This window comes from Budorcas taxicolor, chromosome 1 (genome assembly GCF_023091745.1).
Source record: "Budorcas taxicolor isolate Tak-1 chromosome 1, Takin1.1, whole genome shotgun sequence".
NCBI classification, from domain to species: domain Eukaryota; kingdom Metazoa; phylum Chordata; class Mammalia; order Artiodactyla; family Bovidae; genus Budorcas; species Budorcas taxicolor.
Window position 1 is genome coordinate 66,108,539 of NC_068910.1, and position 11,999 is coordinate 66,120,537.

Below are 11,999 nucleotides of genomic sequence, written 5' to 3' on the forward strand. Positions count from 1 at the left end.
GTGGGAGTGGGGAAGCTACAAAGACACAGAGGGAAAGTCAGTCAGGGTAACGACTTGGCTTCCGTTCTATGGAAACATGAAGACTGGCCAAACATTGTAACGTCACATCATCCCCTGATCTACACTCTGACTAGAGGAAACACCTAATTTTTTTTCATAGTGATACTATATTCCAAGGGTCATGTGTCATATAAGCTAACGTGAATTTCACAGACATACCCTGAGGAAAAATGTCATCTTCTAGATAAAGCAGACTCTTTCAAGTAGCATTATTTCAAACCTGTAGGACTTCAGTACAGCAGTTGTAAACCAAACTGTACTAAAGCATCCTTAAAATAAGCAATCACCCAGCTGTCTAAAGACAAAGTGGACTATGAATACCAATTTCTGACAGTTCACACTAAGTCATACCTCAGTCTTTGTGTGACTCTGAAGTCTGTACGCTTGGCCGAAATGGGCATACATAATCCACTAGTCCAAATAAACTGATCCTCCTTTTAAAGACCTGGATGTGTTTGCCATTTACTATTAGTCCTATTTTAAATCAATGGTCAATTAACTAGATGGGTTCTGTCAATGTGAGCGGCAATTTCTGTAGCCTAAATCCTGAAAGAGGTCCAAAGGCAATTAAGGATGTCTTTAAAGAACATCTAAAACCCATTATCTAAATCAGAAATTATAAGATGTTAGCCAAACCTGACCAACAGACACATTTCCTTAGATCCATGGTGCTTCAATACCATGGTGCAAACATCTAAAAATGTAACAAAGACAAAAAGTAACCCCCAAAAATCAACTTCCTGTAAATGGAGTTGTGGCTAAGAACAGGATAGAAAAAGACAAGCTGGCACAACCAGGCCCGCACTCCCCATGGCAATAATACACAGTGGTGGTAGGCATCAGCACCACCAGCATGAGCAAGCATGCACACACACGTGCATGCGTGCACACACCCCTGTAGCAGCTCCACCATTTTGCCACAGGCCCACTAACCCCTTTCAGTCTTTGAATTACAACATTACAAACTCCAACAAAATAATCTAAGCCTAATTCATACTTACCAGTTTTAACATACCGAAGTCAAGAGAATTCAACACATAACCTTTCTATTTCTCAGACAACTTTGTTAACAGTTTTTTTTCATTGACTCATGGACATATTTACTTCACACTGCCATCTCCAAACACAATGAAAATGATTTTTAAATTACCAGCATTACTATTCAATCTTAGTCACATTCTTCTCTCTTCATCCACTATTATACACTCACACACATTTCTCAAATCTGCTTCATAAGTGCTCGATATTCTGTATCATCTAGTATCTCATTATGGAGCTTCAGAATAAAATAATCCAGTACAAAAAAAGTCACAAATTAAGTCTGAAACAAAGTTGGGCTTAAGAGGCTGATAGTTAAATATACATCAAAATAAAATGTGCATTCTCTTGTAAATGGTCTTGACGATTTGGATCATAGGTACCTCTGGCTTACAAGATAATTATTTAAAATTCAATCATGTTAATGACATATATACATTCCAGCAACATATACTATAATGCAAAATATTGTTTTAATTCCTTTATAAAATCTGTACCAATAGGAATGGAAAAAAAAACTCTTTAAAAAATCAACTATTAAATGGAAAGATGTAGTCTTATGATACATTGCTCCATCAAAAATTAAAAGTTAGAAAAAAAATAAATGAAAAGAAAAATACTAACTTAAGGTATCACATGGCAACAGAAATCGATTAGGCTATGATCCACCAGCTCCATGTGTCGATTTTACTGAAACAGGGTCATCCCTGAAGTTTCAGCAGCAATTCAGCAAACAGCAATCAAAATTTACTTGAAGATTAAGATACTAAGCTTTCCCCTCACCTGCCTCAAATCATTTTGAGACTTACGAGCCTATCTAAAGTAATTCTTCTCTTTAGATTTTCTTTGCTTTCTCCAACCTTTTCCTCACTTAAAATACACCTAAGTCTAACTAAGTTCTAGTTATGCAAGGTCAGATGAGAGACAGAGATGAAACAACGTCCAGCTTCAAATAGTTTAGTTCTTGATGAGGAATCCCAGCGCACTCAGCCTGGCAAAGGCTGGCAGCTGCTGAATCAACACTGCACATCTGTCTGACAGAGAGGCTGTTCCATGCAGTGGAGTTCATTCACCGGACGCCTCACATACAGTCTACATTTCACGGATGCAAAAGCTCAACCTTACTTAATTAGCATGCAAGCTATTAGGAAGCATGGCTCATGTTCACTTCTAAAACTTTCATGTTCAATTCAAAAACTTTTGAGCAAGTGCTATATGTCAGGTTTGACTCAAGTCTTGGATTCTGGTAGCTTACACAAAATTTATCTTCTGGAGTCTCTTCATTAATAAAGTGGGAATAATGGAAAATTACAATAAAGTTTAATACCTTGCCTGAGAGCACAAAGGTACCTTAATGACATACTGAACACCTACTGCCTCCAAGGTTATGTTACCAACTTATCTTCAAAGACCCTCCAACTGACAGATCACTCCCATTTCACAGACAGAAATGAGGATCCAAGAGGGTTACGATTCCTTATAGGCAGGTGCCAGGAACCAAATCCAGGTTCATTGTCTAAAGCTCTTTCTGCTGCCCCACTGTCAGTTCTTTGTTTATTCCAACATAACACAACCAGGACCTTCATTTCGGATCTTTTGCTCTTCTATTTATTGAGAAAACAAAAACTGGAGCACTGACTGAAGCGGAAGCATCTGTATCCAAAACAATCATACACAAAAGTATTAAGTAAAAAAGGGATTAAAGCTGCAAGAGGAAATTTAAAAAAAAAAATCATACATACCTTAAACATTTTACCTACATTTAATACATAAGTGTATTTCCCAATCTTAGTATGAAGTCAAGCCCTTGAGAGAATGGGACTGATGACGTAGAGCTCCTTGCTGAAGTTCCTTCTGCTTGATCTAAACCGTTATCTATAAATCCATCATCTACCATCTCCATTCCAGTTTCACCAAAGTGCAAAGCTTTAAGGAGTCCTTGTAACACAGTCTACATACAGAATCATCCTGGACTATTGTTATCTTCTCTCCACCACTTTATGACAGCTACATCTGATTCTACAGCCATTATTTTAGGGACTCACCTTCAGCTTGTTTTTCCAAAGAATCCAACTTGGTTTTCAGGAGAGGGAAAAAAAAAGTTTGTACTCATTTCATCAGTTTACATATTTAAATTATTATAAGAGCAAGATTACCTGCCATGAAATAGTTGTGGAAACCAATACAACTTCTGGTAAGCATACAACTCCCTCAGTGCAACGTGCACTGATCCGAAAGCAACTTACTAGCACCAGAGGTCAGCATGCTGTCTCATAGTCAAGAACTGCTTTAGACTCATGGGAACAGGAAGCCCCAAGGCAGCTCAGTAAGCATCAACCTTGTGGGTAAAGCAGAGCAGACGTGAAACAGACCTGTCCCTCAAGCACATGTAACCTACCAAAGGGGATGTGAAACATTCACCAATAAACTGTAACACTAACAAGAAAGCTGTCCACAGGATAAGACACAGAGAAACACCATGCAAATTCAAAGGAAAGATTACAATTCATAACAGTGCAGGTCCACAGTATTTGTTTCATACACCAACTGAGTCAAAATGAACTTGAGGTACGTTTTCTTGGAGATGATCATTCCAAGAAAAGCAGTGTCACATAGGCACCAAAGGAAATTAAAGGGAATGATATTTACAGGGATATACAGCAATTTTCTTTACTCAGTACTGTACAAAAATGGAGAATGAAAGAAACTAAAGGATAAGGTTAAAATAAAAGACTAGAGTCGTATCACAGGTGGCCTTGGATGCCAGACTTCATTCCGAATATCTCTGAGAAAGAGCACATTTCTGAACGTGCTGTAATTTGGCAATGGTGTTGACACAGTCAACTGATATGGGAAGGTGATGAAGTAATCAAAAAGGCATCACCACAATGCTCTGTAACAATGGTTTGTATTATTTCTCTAAAAATGCATCCCAATTTAACTCTTTCAAAGTATTTCAAGAACTTGTATCTCTGCACCCCAGAAAGCATATTTATAGGCATGGATTACCCTCCCCTCAGCAGTATGTTAGAGATCATCTAAGAAACTGCAAGAACCCAAGCAAGAAACCTAAGTAGCTCAGCTAGGGCAGAGAAGAGACTATATGGGAATGAGACTGCAGGAACAAAGAGTTGGATTGGTTTAGCCCCATGTGACAGAAAACAGGAGCCACAAACAGAAACAACTCAGGCAAGTTTGGGGGTAGGTGACTCATTAAGTTTGAACCAAACTGAGTTAGCAGCGCCATGGGAATATACCAGCACAGAAAAGCACCAAATGCCAGAGTTCTTGGCTTGTTACCAAAGAAAAGCAAACCATATGAAGGTCAAACCATACGAAGGCAAAGGTACAGTATAGAAAGAGGAGGGAAAGGAAGGGATCAAAGCAGAAATCCCAGGATATAGCACCGTAAGAAGTTAAGACAAATGGTCAACCTAGGAAATCATGTCTGTTTCCTCTAAATCAGGGGTCAGCAAGCTTTGTTGTTGTTGTTGTAAAGGACCAGATAATAAATATAAACAAATGAATAGGGTTATGTTCCAACACACCTGTATTTATGGACTCTGATATTTGAATTTCATATAACTTCCATAAAAACTTTTAATTTTTTCCCAACTACTTAAAAATGTAAAATCCTTCGTTAATCCTACAGGCCACACAAATGCAGGCAACAGGTCAGATTTGGCCTGTGAGCCATACAGTTTGCCAACTGCTATTTGGAGCACAACAAGGATATTAGGACTGGATTAACTGTCTTTTTCCAAACTTCTGATGGTAGTTTTTCCTTCAGATAAATTAGTAACTTACCAGATAGTCATTAAATGTTAATGACTTCTTTAAATCTGACTACTTCCTTCAATTTGATTCCCCTGAGAAAGATTAACTACATGTGTTGGCAAATAGTCCCTGTTGGTTAAGAATTGCCTTCCACTGAACAGATGCATTCCTCATGATGAACAGATAAATCCTACCTGTACTACAAATACAGTGAAGGTACTAGATGAAAAACATTACTCTAGAATTTCTTCATTGCTTTCAAACTTAAAGTTTTCCCTGGAGTGATTTTATAATCTAAAGGTTGAGAAGCTTCAATGGTAGTCTGCATTGTGAAAACATCTAGATTTTGAAAGGCAATAAACATCTGCATTGAATGTGCGAATCACAAAGAAAAAGAAGAAAAGTTTAGTGCAGAAACTCAACTTATGACCAGCAGTCTTCACACATACAAACCATGTCTGGTAAGGAAGGCTTCCTCAGCCCCCAGCCACTCCTTGTACCTTAGCTGTAGCTCAGGGGCAGAGACAGCATTCCTTCTTCAATCGCTTGCTGCAGCAATTAACTGGAAACCCAAGAAAACTTTAGTACCAAGTCAAAGTACGACACTGCTTGCCCACAAGGCTCAGTTCTTTCCTTACTGGGTAACTGTTTTAAGTGATCTGATTGCAAGTAGACAAAGCACAAAGGGTGGTTACTGAAGATAAAGGTACAAGCTAAGCTGTTATGGGCATGCTGGTGAGGAGGGAGGAAAAAAAAAACAAAAAACAGTCATCTGACAACTAGAACAAGGATGTTTCCATTTGAACTTGTCTGCCACCACCTGACAGCAAAAGTACCACTAGTTCCTAGTTATCAAATATTGCCAAGCAAGCCAAGCTACAATGACCTACGGGTGGCCAGTCTCATACTGAGTTCCTGGTTAGACCCTACGCCTCCAGAATGTATCTAAAATGCTAACAGTTTGCGGAAACTACTTTCACAAGACGCTAAACTTGGGATACAACTCTAGAATACACTTTTGCCAGGTCTTCTAATCAAAAAAGCTTGACTGAAGAAAAATATGACAAACTCTTTCCTGCATTATCAGAAAACCTATTGCTTTGTACAATTATAGAAACTAGAATATAACTATACTTCTATTTCTAAATGTATAAAACCCAAGTCATAAACTCAGCACATCATAAAACTCTTTACTTGCAAAGAACTATTTCAATAGGCTACCTTAAAATTTTAAATATAATCTGACTTTCAATGAAATTAAATATGAAAGATACTGAACATAAACCTGTGAAATCTGTTTTAATGAAAGATTTTCAAAGTAGCCATCTGCTTTTACTTCTATTTGAAAAAATATACAAGAGGATATATAAATGCTATTTTATTGTACACACCTGTATTTACTTAGAATTAAACTAAAAATTAGAACTAATTATTGTTTAAACCATTAACCTTTAATTCTTTGTGGAAAAATTCCTGAGTAGCAATGAGAAGAGTTCAGGAAAAAATATTTTCTCCGGGATTTTACAACTCTAAATATTCCAACTGGTTATCATCCTTTGGGCAAACATGATAACACATGTTAAGTGTTCCTAAACTAAGTAACCAAAAAATATAAATGTTCTGCATAGATCTCTTTCTAACCTCAAAATTCCTCTTCCTGAGCCTATCCCAAATGTACAAATTTTTCTACAAAGTTCAGTTTTTCAACACAGTACATGGCTTTAAAGTTAAAAAACTGTTGATTCATTCTTTTACCTAGCTTAAATGAAGTGCCAATCTTTTATATCAAATTTCAAACTGAACTCAACAGACATAACCCATTTCTCAAACTCTCAAAGAGAAGGGACCTCAGAAATCAGAGTCATATCTCACCCACCAAAGTGATGACCTCTCATCTCCTCTACCTACCTAAACTTCCCACAGTAAGAGGTCAGCGGGAACGTGGAGAAAACTCATCATCTCACAGGTACTTTGTTAATTTTTCATTTGTTGGAAAATGTCTTCCAGAGGCTGGACTGAGACTGCTTGCAGTGTGGGGTCTTTCCTCTGCAGCTGTGTCCTTCCACACTACAGCCTTGAATACTGTGTTTGCAAGAAGTGAATATAACTCTCACAATGCTAATCTATGACAAGCTTCTCAAAACCTTTTTATTCTGGAGACCCTTCTACATAATGGTCTAATACTGGTCTAAGCATCCACCTTCTCAAATGGCTTTAATCATGACCTTTAAAAGTCTAACTTCACCACATCCATGACTTTACTGCATCAATTTTCAGAATTAAAGTTATCTACTTTTCACACCAGATTATGGAAATAAGACAACTTTATATATACGTGTTTAATAAAACTCAAGCTAAATGGTACCTGCAAATAAATTTCTTCTTGGGAGGTCTGGCATCTGCATTCCTAAGTGCACAGACTTCCAAGTGCAAAAAAAGCAGACTCACACTGACTCTCAACTGCAAACAGAGAAAACGTCTAAGTGACTAGTTCAATAAGGATTCATTCTACGTATTACACCCTGAAATCTTCCAATAGGGACTCGTATAGAGACTGCTACAATGCAGTGGGGCTCCAACACAAGAAATGCTATGAAAGCCTCAACACAGTATCTGCCTCTTAAATTCAACACCTCTTCTATGCTCAATTTTAAGGACTCTGAGCTAGGGAGTCAAAGGAAATGCAAGAGTTGGAGAAGGAAAAGTAATACACCCTAAAGAGAGGAGGAATGCTCTTCAGGCCTACGGGGGTGGTTTAGTCACTAAGTCAGGTCCAGCTCTTTTGCAATCGCATGGACTGTAGCCCACCAGGCTCAAACACTCTTCAGGCCTATAGAATATCCCCACCCCCCAAAAGAATCAGAAAAATCTCTCTGGGAATCCATGAAAAGACTGCAAAAATTAGTCTCAACATCCACATCTAAGAATTACCTAGAGTATTCCCTCCATTCCAAAATACATAAATGACTTGAGGGAGGTGGAAATTAAGTCATCAAAAAGGTACACCGTAAGAGACATACACATTTCAGAATCTAAAAATATAAAAGACATGCTACTTAAAATTGGAGTTATATACACTACCTATAGCAGAACCACAAAACTGCTGCATGTCAGAAAGGTTTCCCTGAAGCCTGTCAAAGCTCATCATATCATTTTTCATTTATTTCCCCCAAAGTATTGATCTTATTTTAGAACTCAATTTTCCCAAATTGAAAGCAAGCAGAACTTGGAAGACAGGAAGTTTTGTGTTACTCAAATTGACAACCTACTCAAAAGCAAGTTTTATGAATACAAAAAAGAGAGGCTTTTTTTTTTTAATCGTTTAATCTTACTTTATTTAGGTCAAGGATCTCTTCAACACAACTTCATCATCATCGTTACAATGTCCTTATCTGCAGCCGTGGAGGCCTACGCCTCCAGGCAGGAGTTCACCTTGATTATCTGCAGAACACCCCCCCACACACACACACACACTTGCCAGGATTTCAAGAAAGGTTAATTGAATTATTATTTTAAACTGCACTATGTAGCTTATCTGGAATAAAAATATGTGTGCTCCACACCACAGATGATTGAATAGTGGTTGTTACAGGATACAAAAAAAAAGTATACAATAAGTACATTTAACATACTAGAAGCTCTGTGAACAAATGTACAGTACTCGGCAGCTATGCTAAAGACAAAGAAGAGTTCTGAATTTTCATTTCAAAGGTTTATAGAACAAACAAACACTATACACATTGACTCATGATACTTGCTTTCTCCCTAAAACAAGGTGAAACAAAAGAAATTTCAATACATTTCCTAGGTTCTGATACCTCCTAAAAGGGGTAAGTTAAAAGGAAGATTTTTTTTCATTGTTCCTATTCTCTTAAGCACTACATTTTAGAGCGAAGTGGGCCAAGAAAGCGGTAATACTTCAGAGGCTAAACAATGCAACCTTATCGTCTCCCAAATTCAGGAAGAACAAGCTTGAGGCCACAACAGCATGCCTGACCAGTCTCTCCAGACCTGATCCAGAGACACTGGTGCCTTCCCAGCTCACAGTGTGCAAAGAACGTAAAAATTTCCTAATGCTCTGGGATTGGTAGTTTTCCAATAGCCCCAAATTTATGTACCACCTAACTTTCTAACAGGTCGTTTTCAAAACTGACCCGAAATATAAAATGGGCCCAAGTCTCTGGCGCTGTTAAGAAGCTAGCTATGTTCTCTAAGTCCAAACATCAATATTTTGTTGTTGTTGTCGTTATCTATACCTGGAAGGGAAGGGGGGGGGGAGGGGAAAAAAAAAAAAGCATACACCACACGCTACGTTACCAAATTCACAGAAGAATGGGGGTTTCGGCGACGGCTTGAGGAGCACCTGACCCAGAACAGAGAACGAAGAGCGGCTCCGGGCTGCGAGGTCCCTGTCCTTGGCCACACCATTCCCTGGAGTGGAACGGGCTTGCAGGATCGCTTAGCATCCCTCCAAATCTGAAATCCCCTACCTCAAGAGCAATCAAAAGCAGGGCGGGGGGAAGGGGGGGGAAGACAAGTTTCTTCCGGAAGGCGCAAAAACAAAAAATAAAAAAAATAAGGCCACAACTTGGATGAATGAAAACTGGGCTAAGGGCACCCGGAGTAGGACTGCCGCTGAAGTCAGAAAAAGAGAAAGTCAAAGAATTTTTTTTTTTTAACGTGAGAGCCGGTTCTACGCGACCGTAGTCCAGACACAACCGCGCGCGCACGCGCGCGCGCGCGCGCACACACACACACACACACACACGCACACACGCTTTGGAGAAGGTTTTATTGAGCACGGACGGTTCTGGGGCTGCCGGCGGGCGCTACAGTGGAAGGCGGGCGGGCGGGCGGGCGGCGGAGGCAGTCTGAGGCGGCGGAGCGGGGCCGGCGACGAGGCAGCTTCGCGACGGCGGGCGCGCGGGGGCCCCGGGCTCCGGGCCCGCGCTGGCGCGTGTCCTCCCCGCGGACCTTCTCACTGGGATCCCGAGGGCCGGCCCGTCCCCCCACCTCCCGTCGCCCGCCCGCCCGCCCGCCCGGCGAGGCCGCGTGCGAGGCACACACCCTCCCGCGCCGGCACACCCCCGCCTCCCGCGCGCACGCGGCCTCGCCGGGCCGGCGGGGGCCTCCCCCCCTCCACAAGCGCCCCCTCAAGCAAGAACGCCCGCCGCCCCGGTCCCCCCGCCTCCCCCCTCAACCTCCGGCCGCGCGGGGACTGAGGGAAGGGGCGGCGGCGGCGGCCTAGCGGGGAAGGCGGGCTCTGAGGAGAGATGAGGTGGTGGGGGAGGCGATGGGAAGGTCACTTACCCGCTGCATGGCTTTCAGGATCAAAGCCAGCTCGTAGCGGGGCATGCCCGAATGGACGGCGCGTGGCTTCCGCACCGAGCCGGCTCCCGGGACACCGGAGGGCGGGGGTGGGCTGACCCGCGCGGAGAAGCTGACGGGCTTGACCGACTGGGCCGGAAGGCTCCCGGGCGGCGACAGCACGCTCCGGCCGCGCGAGCCCGGGCTTAAAGGCGCTGGCAGCTGCGCAGACGGGCTGCCACGCCCCCTCGGCGGGCCACACCCCCCACACGGGCGCCAGGCCACGCCCCCGCCTTAAGGCGGCCGCGCCGCGCCCCCATCGAAAAGCCCGGCTCTCAGCGGCGCGCGGCCCCCACCGGGGACCCTCCCGCGCCCCTCTCCCGCCCCACCCCAGCCCCCAGTTCCCGGGCAGGGCCCGCGCGACTGAGCGGAGACGCGCCGCGGGGTCTCTCCGGCCGGAAGCCGCCAGCAGCCACCGATCGCCACCCCCCCGACCCTGCTGCTGCCGCGCTGGCTACGTATGCTTCTCGAACCAGCTGGAACTTTCCAGGCCTCCCATCTCGTCCTGGGCGGCGGGCGAGCTTGCCCCCCCCTTGTGCGCGTGCGCTGCGGTGCGGTGCGGTGCGGTGCGGTGCGGTGCGGTGAGGTGCGGTCCGTGCGCGCGTGCGTCCCTATTCCGGGGCGCGAGGGGCCTGGTCCACGGCCACGCTTCTCCGCGCGGGAATGTCTGTGGGACACGGGGTTCTCTTTCCCCGCACCCCCGCCCCACCCCCGGCCGCTCACCCAGACTCTGGAACGTTCTGCGGCTTGGATCTGCGCCCCCCACACACACACCACCACCCCCTACTCCGCAGGGGGAGCTACCTGGGTGGGCTGCCCTAAGCGCCCTTGCCTTCAAGATCTGCTTTTCCAGCGTGGCTGCCCAGGGGCGGCTTCCCGGGACCCCTTCGCCGGGGAAAGTGGGCGCCCGGAGCCGGTAGTGGCTGGAGGGCTTCCCTATTCGCCCCATCCCTCGCGGGCTGCCTGACCTTGGGGCCGGCTCCTGGATAAAAGGGGGCTGTGAAGGGCACCTACTTTCTAGGGGCCGTGATAACCTGCGAGTGACTTGATGCTCATAAACCGCTGAGAACGATGCCTGGCACACACTGGCATTTGTTGTTGTGTGCGCATAGCCTGACCCACGTGTTGTTGCTAAGGACAGGCTAATACTCCGGCTCAAACCGATACTCTTTTCAATGTTTACTGGGCGTTCACTTACAGAACTCAAGCTGAAAGCTTGGACGGCCATTTAGTAACCGTCTGGGATCGTACGTGCCCTGGACGCAGTGCCACCCCCCCCGCCCCCAAACATGCACACAGCTCACTGCCCAAGAGCCTTGGCTGTGCTCGCCCTGGCACGTGGTGGTGGTGGCGGTTTAGTCGCTAAGTCGTGTCCAACTCTTGTGACCGCATAGGCTGTAGCCTGCCAGGCTCCTCTGTCCGTGGGATTTTCCAGGCAAGAATACTGGAGTGGGTTGCCATTTCCAGACCCAGAAATAGAACCAGGAAGGGAACCGGGGGTCTCCTGCATCACAGGTGGATTCCTGCATTGCGGGCGAATTCTTTACCAACTGAGGCAGGAGTTGGACTCAGTGCATCTTTCTCAAGCTGTGCTCCTGATACCCCTGCAACTGTCGCCCCTGCCCATGCTTGCCCCATTAAAAGGGTCTGTAGGCAAGATGTTTGTCAACATTTCAGTGCTTTAATAATAGGGAAAGCTTACTGAGCACTTACTATGCGCCAGGCACCACAATGCGGCTTTTATATGTGTGTTATTG

The 11,999-nt window shown here is 44.4% G+C and overlaps 1 protein-coding gene across 1 annotated transcript in view; it reads right to left on the reverse strand.

Moving 5' to 3' along the window:
- The window catches only part of MRPS6 (mitochondrial ribosomal protein S6), a 67,099-nt gene extending 55,908 nt beyond the window's left edge, over positions 1-11,191 (reverse strand). Inside the window, exons 1-2 of the mRNA XM_052644526.1 lie at positions 11,075-11,191; positions 10,186-10,404 (exon numbers count right to left, since the gene is read on the reverse strand). Coding sequence (XP_052500486.1) covers positions 10,186-10,404; positions 11,075-11,191 — 336 coding nt within the window. The remainder of the gene's footprint in view (positions 1-10,185; positions 10,405-11,074) is intronic.
- Between the last annotated feature and the right edge of the window lie 808 nt (positions 11,192-11,999).